The sequence below is a fragment of the Orbicella franksi genome, chromosome 10, assembly GCF_964199315.1.
Source record: "Orbicella franksi chromosome 10, jaOrbFran1.1, whole genome shotgun sequence".
Lineage (NCBI taxonomy): Eukaryota > Metazoa > Cnidaria > Anthozoa > Scleractinia > Merulinidae > Orbicella > Orbicella franksi.
In genome coordinates this window covers 28,531,198-28,544,100 of record NC_138154.1, presented here as the reverse complement: position 1 = coordinate 28,544,100, position 12,903 = coordinate 28,531,198, and the positions used below count along the sequence as shown (strand labels likewise).

The following is a 12,903-nucleotide window of genomic DNA, read 5'->3' as shown; positions in this document are numbered from 1 at the left end:
TTATCAAATATTTCAGTTCTTCCACGTTTTGTCCAGTCTACCACACTGAGCGCAGGAACATTTCTTTAATTAATTATATCTGCAAGTTGTTTTAAATACACCTGGTGAAATGGGATACTGTATTAAAATTCTCCAGTGTTTACCCAATGTATACAGTTGATATTCGAATCAGAACAAGTAAACATAAATTCAAACTGAAGACATTTGTGGGAAGGATGTTTGTACGTAAGAAACAATCAAATTGTCGATTGGTATTGTTATCTATGTTGAAGAAATCTGGCACAAGTCACCCCGACCTGTCGATTAAGATAAAATAACATCAAAAAATTCTTCTTACGTTCTGGTAAAACTCGTTTTGGTTCATCGAGATTACAAGCAGTTATAATATCGTTATTACGACTTCCACAATTCCAGCAGCCTCGATCCAAGAGGCACACTGCTTTGTTTCTGGGGCGGCAAGCCAGACACTATCCTGGATGGTTGAGGGTTTTTTTTTTCGTGTATCCCGCGCCACGATCGCGACTTCGCCGCTCACTAATAGCGACTTCACCACGAACATAAAACCCTCTGGCACTTAGGGTAGCCAGACACAACACTGATTCTCTGGAACGAAGCGTTCTCAATATTTACCGGAGTAAAACATTGCAAATGGAAGACAGTTATCGCTCGCAGTGTTACGTTAGTAAAGTAATCCCAGAGTAACGTTAACATAATAATATAATGAAAGAGATAGGTGTAACTGTAGTAGACCTAGAAGAGTGTACATGTTACAAAAAAAATATTTACTTGTCCGTTTTCATGTAATCACTCATTCCTCAGTGGTTCGTTTCTTATCTTAAAAATAGGTTTGCAATGCGTACATGTCTGAGATTAGCGTCCGAGAAGCCTGTTACTTCTTGCTAAACTATGGCAGCTGAACGAAGAAGGACGGGAGATGTTTACTTAAAACGGGTATCTTTCTAAGGACCAGTTGCTCATTTCGTTTGTTGGTTGGCTAGTTATTTTATCAGGAATTTCTGAATTGTCCAAAACAAAACCATTACCATCTCAAAACTACAACTGAGTTTTGGGCAGCAATAAATTGTACTTAGTTCAGGTACTTAGTTTTGAAGTGAGGAAGGGCGTATATTGTAAAGTGCACGTATTAGAATGAGTTGCCACCACTCATCAAGTGTTTAAATCAAACGGGCCCTGTTGTTACGCCTATGAAAATACGGTGCCGGGATCTGACGGGATCTTGCGCTTCAGGATCCCTCAGAGAATGGAAGAAAGGGTGAATCCGTAATCAATAGGCCATTTTCGATAAATTAAAATCCTAACTTAGTTCCAAGGCAAGAAATTGAATCGAGGTTGAGGGATGCATAATGAATTCCTTTGTTTTTATCCTCAAGCCTCGTAGCCAAGCAAAATTTGATATATCGAAAATGGCCTAAATTGGGTTCGCCTCTCATACCCGTGAGAGCGTGAGAAGTGAGAGAGGAGAGGGTCAGGGTCAGCCGAGGAATGGAAGTTTTAGGGAAAGGGGAATATGGGAAACAGATTGAGGGAAAAGAAGGATAGGGAGTATGGGAATATTTAGCCGTGGAAAATAAATATAGTTACGCTTGACAAACTTTAGTGAAGCAGAGGTCCAGTGCGCAATGGACTCCTGAGACAGGTCAATATCGCAGTGATGCCGTGTATATTGCGAAATGAAATATACCTGCATGGCGAGAAACTGCTGATACAAAATATTAAAGAAAGAGAACGCGTACATTTGATGGTTTCTCAGATATTTCAACAATTAGCCGACAAATATAAAGCGGTCATTCATGGGATTGACCAGGGATTGTAATGCATATTACGTAGGGACTGTCAAGCAATGGAAGCAAAGTGGTATTGAGCTAAACTAGTTCCAAATTTCTCGAGATCTCCTACCGACGGACAGACACCAAATTCCTGCGATGCTGATATTGCGAGTCAACACGCACACATAAGTTATCAAAAATGTTTAAATTCCCTGGGATATTTCACTTTGAACTCTCAATCAATAAAGTTTTATTTTGTAATAAACTTATTTTTTTTAGGTGTTACATCACTGATAAAATGGCACACCAGCTAATTTGCAGGTATTTTACATGTTGCACGAAACCTCGCATACCTTGAGAAAACAGCGCTGCAACAAAAGAGAAACGTAGCATTCAGATTTATATATCCTCCTAAATGATTCCATGTAGCAAAAACTGTCATGGAACTGTGGTGACGGAAACGGCCACACCTCTTCCAGTGTAGCTAGATTCTTAGACGGTCCAGGTCGCTCGTGGCCATGCAGTTTTGGACCGTCTGAGAATCACGCTTACTCCAGTGCCGCTAGCTAGAGCTCGTAATTTGTACCCTTCAACAAAATGCTTTCGAGTTCTCAAACTGCGAATGTCTTTACAACACGTTGTAAATAAATCTTGGATTATCAATGCACTCTATTCAAATTAAAGCAAGAAAGCAGAGATATCTTTAACTAGGATTTTATTGTGTATACAAGTCAACTTCCACTGGCTGCTAGCTCGCATATTTCGCTTAACAAGAGAGATCGCGATCCTCCATTCGGTTACTTTTGAGTTTATTGGTCAACAAAAGAACAACTAATATGCCGGCTTAGCCTTCATTACCATTGAGGAGTAAGAATGCGCCTCGTCCTCTGATTGCATTACTCAAGTACAGGAATGTTTGATCCTTTCCGTTTATCCTTGTCTGAACTCTTGTCCATACATTCATAACAAGTCGCCTTGACTACTGCAATGGTCTTTTATATGGACTACCAGATGCTTGTTAAATAAACTGCAAACGAGTACAGAATGCCTGCGCCAGACTGATTTTTAAAGAACAGAAATTTTGCCACGTAACGCCTCTTATTTATGACTTACACTGGTTACCGATTAGATACAGAATCGAGTTTAAAATACTTTTAATTACTTTTAAGATTCCTAATTTTTTTAGCGCGTAATTATTTATCGTCTCTTATTTCTCTTAGGCTCCCATCCAAATATAATCTAAGGAATTCTAGCGACAAACTTTTACTTAGTTATCCGCGTTTTAAATCAAAAGCTACACTAGGTGACCGTTCTTTTACCTGTGCTGCACCGAAACTTTGGAATGTGCTACCATTTGACATAAGAAGCACCCGCACTGTTAGCAGTTTTAAAGTCAAGCTTAAAACTCACCTTTTCCGTCATGCATTTTTGTCATAGTTGTTTTTGTTATTGTAAGTTTACTTTTAATTGTAATTTAAGCTTTTTAAAATCATTGTAAGTTTACTTTTAATTGTAATTTTAGCTTTTTAGCCTTTTTATTCCGTTTATAATCTTGTCGTGCGCATTTGAACATTTTACGAAATTTGCGCATTACAAATATTATTATTATTAACTCTACAACAGAGAACAGAAAACATGCAGAGAACATACAACAGAGAACATGCAACAGTTTATTGTAAGTCAACACAGTCACAACTGTTCAGCGGGAGTTCAAATATTTGTCGGACCAAGTTTAGCAAGGAATTTGAGCGGTAGAATCTTGAGTTGATCAGTCTGATCCATCTTAATAATTCCGTCTGGGTCATCGATATTGATTAGAGTCCCTACACGCTCACGGTCATCACCAAAGATCACTTTCACCTGAAAATACAAACAAGATATGATACGGTAAGACACAAACAAACATCACAAGTAATGCAGTCTGGGCCTGCTCCGCTTGTGCTCGGCAACGTTTGAGCAACGTTTCGCGTTTGGAGCATTTTTTTGCGGTTCTTAGGACAGCAATAAGCGCTACGGTATAAATTATAAATGTATAAATTATACGACGTGTGGCAGCATACCTTATCCTGTTTAACCGGTTCACCAGGATCTACGTTGTTAATAGAGACGCTGACGTCACGCTTCTCATCGTAAAGATAAACTGTGCACGTGTTCCCGGATACAGTTCTGACCACGCCCTTTTTGTCCATCAACTGTGGGTCCTGGAAATAACAATGCGTAAATCACGTGATCAAAAGTGAGGCGGGAGAAGTACCACGGAAGTGAGAAAAGCAGTTAGAACAGGTAAGACGCAAAAAATCGCTTCTCAACCATCACGTCACTAGCTAATTCTAAGACAAACGAAAGCAACTTAAGGGCAACTGCCATTGAACGTAATGCCACTGTTCAAATATTTTACAGTGAAACCCCGCCTTACGTTCACCTCGTTGTTACAGCCAGGCTTTCTTGCCCTGGTGAAACGCCCATACATTTTCTTATTAAGACCCCGTTCATAAGGTCAACGGCCACATTCTGAAATTCCAACCTGTATAATCCTTTACAATTTTACCCCGTCAATACAGCCACTCAAACCAGCTCTTTCCATGGTGAATACTGTATGTACTGATTGAAGTTTCAACTTCATTAATAATTGGATTGCTTATAAAAGAACAGTTATTTAGAAGAACAGTTGTGACATATCTGTCAAGACGACACTTAAAGATAGACCAGTCGTAAAATGACCCTACCCCTTAACGGCCACCACGTTAATACGGCCAAGTTTCCATGGCCCATTGGTGACTTTTTTTTTTTTTTTTTTTTTTTTTGTAATTTTTATTTTTTTTCAACATTTTGGGTTATAATACATACAATACAACACAAGACATAACACTAGTTACAATACTTACAATACGTCATAACTACAATAGATTACATACAACAAATTATAATTACTAATCGTAGCCTAATTATACCTAAAGAATATACAATGCGTTGTTTACAATAGTGCAGCTACCCAAATACAGAGAAAAAAAAAAAAAAAAAAAAAAAGAAAGTAAGTTAGTGACATGCTGAGAAGGAGAAATTACAAATTAAGCTCAACTATTATTAAGAGATGGCATTAGTTTTTCCCACTTTTTGTAATGTTTATAAAGTTGGTTATTTTTGGTAGCTATTTTTTTTTTCAATGTAATAAACGGTTTTTGTCTTTGCTAAAAATATTGTTAATGTTGGTTTAATTTTATTTAATTTACATTTATAAATAAAAAACTTTCCTAGCAGTATCAAGTGATTCAGGATAATAAAGTCTTCGTTGTTGTTGAACACTCCAAACAATATATTTTCAAATGTCAAAGTGTCCAAAGATACATTCTGGTTTGAAAGCCAAGAAGAAAAAGCCCGCCAGAAGTCTTTTGTTGTATCACAATAAAAGAGCAAATGTTCGAGGGACTCGACCTCTTTCAAACAAAAGGTGCACATTGGTGATTCAATCATTTTAAAACGGAATAACCTCTCATTTGTGAAAATTATATCGTTTAATAATTTATATTGGAACTCTCTAATTTTTGTTTCAAGTGTGACAGTGAATGGTAAAGAATAAATTTTTTTCCAGTCTTCTATAACCTCTGGATATTTGTCCTTCAACTTCCTTTTGGCGGTTGGAGGAGTTTGTTTCTTTGTTTTAAATCCTTTATACAAAAGTTTTGAAGAGGCTTTTAACAGATCCGATTTGGTTTCGTCGATATAAATATACACTGTATCCAAATGCTGTTGAGGATATAGTTGCTGATGTTGAATATGTGATTCTTTGATAATTAATCTCCATTCTTTTGGTATGGCATCTACAATTCCTATTAATTTGAAGTACTGGATTGGAGATAGATTCGCTTCCAACACTTTAGGGCTTTCAAGAAATTTACCCGTATCGGATAACAAGTCACCAATTTTAACAATTCCTTTAGTAAACAAATGTTTTTCAAAAAGAGATTTTCCGTGTATCACAATATTCCTATTATTCCAAATAATTTGGTCTACAACATCCTCATAGGTGGCTACCTTGAATTTCTTTAAATTACGAAATGCCTCTAGACACTCTTTGTAGAATATTGGAAGATGAACCGGTAGTTTACTAGTTTCAAAATCACAGAACAGGATGAGTTTTCCACCTATATTTCCAAAAAAGAAATCATCTAAAATAGTTTTCCAAGTGCTGTTGCTCTCTCCTAGATACTTTTTTAAGATCATCACTCTTTGAGCCGATATCATGGATTCAATATCAAGCATTTTTAGTCCTCCATTTTCAATATCATTGATAAGCGCGGTCCGTTTAATTTTATCGTTACCTTTCCAAATGAAACCGAAAATCAGTCTGTTTATCTCCTTGACAAGATCGTTTGATGTTGAAATTGCAGTCGCTTTACTCAAAAATTTTGGAATAATGAAGGTCTTAACTATTTGAATCTTACCAATCAGGGTAAGACCCCTCCACTTCCACATACTCAGCGTTTTTTTAATAGATTTGAATATTGAGTCGAAGTTTGCTTTGTCTCGTGATAGTTTGTGATAGTCAAAAACGGTACCTAATATCTTGATTGATTTTCGCACTTTGTGAGTAAAGTCATTTTGTACTAGTTTATGTGGGCCGATACCAAAAACTTCTGTTTTATCGTCGTTAATTCGGAGACCAGAATGCAATGAAAAAACCTTTAAAGTTGTACAAAGTCGCGAATATGCATTTATGTCTTTTAGAAAACAAGTCATGTCATCTGCAAAAAGCGTGAGTTTGATCTCCACGTTTTTGACCATTATTCCTTGTATGGTTTTATCCTGCCTGATTTGACATGCGAGAACTTCCAAAGCTAAGATGAATAATAAAGGTGATAGAGGGTCACCTTGTCGTACACCACGATGGATACAGAAAAGATCTGTAGTAAAGCCGTTATTTAAGATACAGCTGGATATGTTTGTATAAAATGTTTTTACCCATTGTAAAAAATACGGTCCAAAATTGAATTTTTCCAATACTTTAAATAGATATGTATGGTCCAGAGAATCAAATGCCTTTTCAAAGTCAATTGCCATTAGAATACCTGTTGTATTTGTGAGTTTTGCCAATTCAAGTAAATCGATTGTTCTAACTGCATCAAATGTAGACCTTCCTTTGATAAAACCATTTTGATTATGGTGAATAAGTTCTGGCAGGATTGGCTCCAGCCTTCTAGCAAACGCTTTGGATGCAATTTTAACATCTACGTTGATCAGTGAGATAGGTCGCCAGTTCTTTATAAATCGTCTATCTTTATCTTTTTTCTCCAATAGGGTAATCATTGCCTGCTTTTGCGAAGTTGATAGTTGCCCGTGTTGGTGAGAGAAGTTTAGAGACTTTTCGAGATACTTTGCAACCACGTGCCAGAACGCCAAGTAAAATTCCACAGTTAAACCGTCACTTCCAGGTGTTTTGTTTTTCGGAAATGTCTTCAATGCTTCGTACAGTTCGGATCTAGTAAGTTGTTTATCTAAAGTCATTTTCTCTTCATCAGACAATTTTTTAGTATCCACTTCATTAAGGAAACGATCAATTGAATTCTCACCTAAATTATACGAGTCTCTATCATAGAGTTTTTCATAGAAATCATGAATCTCTTTCATTATTTCTTTTGGGTCTGTTATATATGAATCATTATCCACGGATAATTTCCGTATACATGTCTTTTTCTTTTTAGCACTTTCTAAATTTAAAAAATACTTGCTATTCTTTTCGCCCTCTTCATACCAACTCACCCGAGATCTTATGATTGCTCCTTGTGTTATATAATCATAATGGCGTTCGTATTCTGATTTGAGAACTTCTAAATCGCAGAGATTTTCAGCACTTGGGTGTTCGTCACATTTTCGCTGACACTCTTTTAGTCTAATTTCCAAATTTACCAGCTCTGACCTTCTCTCTTTTGCTTTCTTCTTACTATAACCAATCGTTTCATAGCGTATTTTATATTTTAAATAATCCCAGGTAACCCGCGGGTCTTCGATTTCTCTACTTTCGTCTACCCATTCACCGATTTTGTTTCTAATTAGGTCTACACATTCTTTATCTTCTGACAAACTTGCATTGAATTTCCAAAAAGACGGTCCATAGGTTGAGTTCTCTATACCATTAATGTACAACGTAATGGCGGAATGGTCAGATCTAATAGCAGGGATAATATCGACCTTATCAACTTCTTCCTGTATATTATTTGATATCAACCAATAATCTAACCGCCGTTGAATCATTGGAGTTTTCTGTCTCCAGGAGAAACGTTTTAATTTTGGGTTTCTGATTCTCCAGATGTCTATTAGATCAAGAGAAAAACATAGATTTTCTATCTTTTTGGACGATTCTTTCAATTTTGGAGATCCTCCCGATCCATCCAAATCTGGGTCGCGGATAACATTAAAGTCACCACCTATTATTATTTTGCAATCAGTGTCAATTTCCAATTTGTCGAATTCGTTCTGTATTTCGTCGTAAAAGATGCATTGTTCGTTGGTCTTATTTGGCGCATAGATATTCAAAAATAAAAAAGATTGACCTTGAACAAGACCTTTTAGAATGATATACCGACCTAGATTATCTTGTTTACATACCTCAAGTTTACAGTCAAGCCCTTCTTTGACTAGTGTTAAGACACCTCTGCTGTGTTCAGAACCATGACAAAAAAACAAGTCTCCTCTCCACTGGGATTTCCAGGTGTTTTCCACCTCGGATGTGCTGTAGGTCTCTTGTAGAAAAATTATATCAGCTTTATCCTTCATACACCAATGAAAAAGTGCTTTTCGTTTATCAAAAGATCTTATCCCCCGAACATTTAAGGATAGGATACCAAAATTTAAATTAAGTTTTGTAAATTTTTAAGGACATATTTAAGTGAAAAGGCGAGCAGTTGCAGAGAATGAGATAGTAATCTTTAGTAGATGAGCTAATGAAAAAATTTGCATGTCTCTTGAACAAGAAAAAGGTAAAACTAATTAATATTGAAAAGGAAAAAGAAACAAAAGAAAAACATTTATAACACCTACAACTACAATTGAACATGTATGTAAAACAGTAGCCAGCGATAAAAGCTGTTAATTGCGCTACTAATGGAATAGGTCTTGCACGCATTGCGCTAACTAGATGACACGCATGCAGCTCCATTTTTAAGAACAAGTGTGAATGAGGCTTACATGTTATGAATACCTAGATAGAGAGTTTATGTTCCAAAGAAATTAGAAGATTCGTATACCCTCAATAAAAAGTTTGTCCGGCTCTGATCTTTTGAAGAACGCCGATTTTCCGTCTTCTTTTGCTTTTTTGAACTTAGGCATTAATTCCTTTCTGCGATCCACAATTTCTTTCGGAAGGTCTGGCGATATTCCGAAACCAGTTCCTTTCAGCTTTCTTGCACTTGACATGACTCGCTCTCTGTCGGAGTATCGCAAAAAACGTGCGATTATTGGTCTTGGTTTTTCTTGCGATGGGTCGCGCTTGCCAATGCGGTGCACTCGTTGATACTCAAAAGAATCCGCCTCGCTGATGTTAAGTTCCTTCTGTATAAAGCCAATTAACACCTCTTTGACATTTTCTTCTGAGAGGTGGAAAGATTCAGCAATGCCGTAGAAGCGAAGGTTTTCCCGTCTTTGATACACCTCCATATACAACTTCTCGTTTCTTAAGGCCTCGATCTTTCCCTTGAATTTGTTTTCGGTGTTTACTGTATTTTCTTGGATAGTTTGTTCCAGAAGCTTTACTTTCTTCTTTAAATTTTCTATCTCTGTATTTGCGAACGACATTCCTTCATCTAACACCTTCAGTTTTGTTGTGGCGTCCCTGCTGAAGCTTTCAAACTGCTCAGCTTTATCCTGTAACTTGTTAACCTTTCCATCGACCACTTTCACAAAACCCTCAAGGATGTCCAATTTCTTTTCCATGTTGTCTAACTTCTGCAGAACAAGGTCTAGCTTCGGCATTACAGAATTAGCCAACTCCACGGCAGCGGCGGTTTCGTCTTCTTCGCTCGATTGCACCGTGTCAGACATGTGCAACTTGACTTTGGCTTTCTTCTCCAACGGTGAAAGGGATTCTTCTTCCGACGAGTTGGATACACTTCTCCAAGTTGGCCCAGTTCTCTCTACATGAGTTTTTCGTCTGAACTTTTCTCCTTTTTCTGCCATGTAGAGGCCTCCATATACGAATTTTGAGCGGAGCTAGCAAAAACACGTCTATACTCTACCCATGCTCGGCCCAATCCCCCATTGGTGACTGCATTAAGGCGGGGTTCCACTGTTATGGCATTTTCCTTTGAAACGCTATAAACCTGAATCCAAGATGCCTTGGTACATTACAAGCGTAGGATGCCTCCGTAACGTTACTTGACAACAGAACAAGATTAACGAGCTTACCTCATGATTTTCATTGATTCGCACTTCAATATCAGTAGTAACCCAGTCAGCTTGTGCCTCTTCCATGCCTGCCCCAGGTGTGAGCGGATTATACGCTGGTGATACGGGAGCAATGCTTCCAGGTGTCATGGGATTACCAAAGCCGGCGGGAGATGGAGACTGCGTATACGGTGAATAGCTAGGCTCCGAGCCGTACATTCCCCCGCCGGGGGTGTTGGGGGTATACGGTCCTCCGTAACCCCCGGGAGTGGCTGGATTGGGTGTTCCATAAACCTGCATTATGAGGAAAAGATAACTTAACATCAGTGGAGGACATAGACTAGAATAACCAGAGACTATAAAATAATATCTTTGAAACAGAAATCTTCAGCAATGAATGGGTTTCCTTTTGCGGTACTTTCAAGAAAACTGGAATTGATCCGAGGACATGGGAGACAACAGCGGCAAATCGATCCGGCTGCCGACAGTTCATTTCCACCGGGACTGCCATGTTTGAACCAGAACGGAGCCGTAAAGCCGAAGACAAACGTGAAGAACAAATACGCCACCTTGCAGCCACTCGCCCTCCCGTGACCTCACTGCCCTCACAAATTCTAAGCCTGCTAAGCCACCTCCGAGGCCATCAAAGAAGAGAAGACCGTACTGTTAGAAGAAATTGATGCTCGAACACGAGCCAATCCCGACGATCAAGTGTGACTGATTGAGAATTCTTGTTTAGTCCAATTCTCTGGAACGGGAATTGAGTGCAACAAAACGAGATGTTCTAATTGTTTGTGCAATAAGTATTCGTCTTCACTGATGAATAACAAAATCTGATTGCAGCACAGAATGCCACTACTTACCCCAGGGGAGGGGGTTGACGTGTCAAAGTTGTAATCATAATCCTCATTGCGTGCAGGAGTATTTGGCTGTGTTGGATCCCAGGCTCCTCCGTGAAGTGGGGTGCGTGAAGGATCGTGGGATGGTGTCATGGAACCATAATGAGGTGTGCGACTTCCTGTTAATGAGAAAAAAAATTGAACCGAGCTTAATCATATGGTATCTTACAAGACGTACCCACAGAAAAAGCAGCCATATTGTTTTCGTCTTACCATCGCCATGAGTTGGAGTCTGGGAACCATACATGGGAGTCCGTGAACCATGCATAGGAGTTTGAGAGCCGTACATGGGGGTCTGGGATCCATACATTGGAGTCTTGCTGTGGACTGAGCTGCCTCGACTGGATGGACCACTGTGTAATGAAACCATCAATAAACATCACCTAAGTAATCAAATCCTATTCCCTTGTTATAGTTTGTATGGGCCCTAGTATAGTTTGGATTTTCAAGCTTTTCGGGTTAAACCCACCAAAATTTACCGCTGTAGTCTTAAAGAAGCTACATCACGATTAACGCATCTTGAAAAGGTTAGCCTAAGTTTTTCAAGGTCGTCATTTGTAATCCGTGCGAATCATCTCCATCGTTAACCATCCTTGCTCCTTTATGGTTTTTTGTTATCTCTTTGGTGTTTTTTTTAATCTTAATAAACTACTATTTTCAGGTTTCCTTCAGTTTAAAGGTAATTAGAGGTAATTTTAAAACTTTGTTCGAGGCCAAAATAACTCAAAATAACGTGACTGAGCTCCTTTAAGGGTCTTAAGTAGTTTGAAAGTCAAGGCCTCAAACGGTGACAGCATAAAAACAGTAACACTTTGGTATATCCGCCCCATTACACTGACCAAAAGGGGGGGGGGGGGGAGTGTGTTTCAAGGAATAAACCCAAGATTGTAAACCTTTTAAGGGTAAGTAAGCATCTGTAGAATGAAAGATGAGACATTAAAGTGAGTTTTAATAAAAAAAAAGAAAAAAAACTTACCCAACAATGCTGAGCCTCATCCTATCCACCGAGATGGTCTTTACACTGCTGTGAAGCTCAACACGAGCAGTTGTTTCTGTAGCATCTTTCACTATACCAACATATCCTGCAAGCAAACAACAAAGCAAATACCAGCCATCATTTCTTATTCTTTGGAACAGTCTTCCTTGTGACTTAAGGGAAGCAGAGTCCCTGAGGCAGTTTAAACGCTTACTCAAAAGAGATGTACAAGGCATGGCATTCGTGGAAAGCAGCTTTTTTTTATTTAATTATTTTCACTATTAGTTATTAGTAGTTTTAGCTGCCGAATTTTTAACCGTGTTTAAATAAAGATTATTTATCTATCTAACCCCTTTTACAGTGAAACAAACTCCTTCCCAAGAAATCTGCTACAAGACTTGTGAGCATTGGTACTCCTTTTGCCAGAGTTAAAACTTTATCGACATTCTTTCCTTTAAACAGCTGTCACCACGCTCTAACAACAAACGTCACTGTCATTTACCTTTATAAGGACCCTGTGAAATTCGCACAGTCTGTGAAATAAGAGACATATCACGACCTCCACGGCCTCGACCTCGACCTCGTCCCATGCCTCCTCTCTGTCCACCGCGGCCACCAGCACCTCCACCAGCTGACAGGACAAAAGTTAGCTGTTAGCAGGTTTGTCTAAAACGATTTGTACCATTGCTTATAGCAAGTCTAACAACTGGCTAGAGAGCTCACCTCCTTCTCTGGCTGGACTTGTTATTCTCGGGGAGGCTGGAGCAAATCCACTGATTCCCAAAGTATTTGAAGCTGCCTGAAAAAAGAAACATTTAAGAACCCATTAGGCTAAACTTTCCTAGTTAAGCATCCTTCACATAAG

At 38.5% G+C, this 12,903-nt stretch overlaps 2 protein-coding genes across 3 annotated transcripts in view; both read right to left on the bottom strand.

Annotated features, from left to right (window-relative positions):
* Window positions 1–3,434: 3,434 nt before the first annotated feature.
* Window positions 3,435–12,903, bottom strand: part of LOC145499853 (transcription elongation factor SPT5-like) — a 24,256-nt gene continuing 14,787 nt past the window's right edge. For both annotated transcript variants that reach the window (XM_081479381.1, XM_081479382.1), the window contains 8 exons: window positions 12,762–12,837; window positions 12,541–12,669; window positions 12,039–12,144; window positions 11,276–11,415; window positions 11,027–11,181; window positions 10,185–10,457; window positions 3,848–3,988; window positions 3,435–3,647 (listed from right to left, as the gene is read on the bottom strand). In XM_081479381.1, coding sequence (XP_081335507.1) covers window positions 3,498–3,647; window positions 3,848–3,988; window positions 10,185–10,457; window positions 11,027–11,181; window positions 11,276–11,415; window positions 12,039–12,144; window positions 12,541–12,669; window positions 12,762–12,837 — 1,170 coding nt within the window. In that variant the 3' untranslated portion in view covers window positions 3,435–3,497. The remainder of the gene's footprint in view (window positions 3,648–3,847; window positions 3,989–10,184; window positions 10,458–11,026; window positions 11,182–11,275; window positions 11,416–12,038; window positions 12,145–12,540; window positions 12,670–12,761; window positions 12,838–12,903) is intronic.
* Window positions 7,854–10,032, bottom strand: LOC145499857 (uncharacterized). Its single transcript, XM_081479386.1, has one exon. The coding sequence runs from the start codon at window positions 9,954–9,956 to the stop codon at window positions 9,012–9,014; it is 945 nt and encodes a 314-aa protein (XP_081335512.1). The 5' UTR covers window positions 9,957–10,032; the 3' UTR covers window positions 7,854–9,011.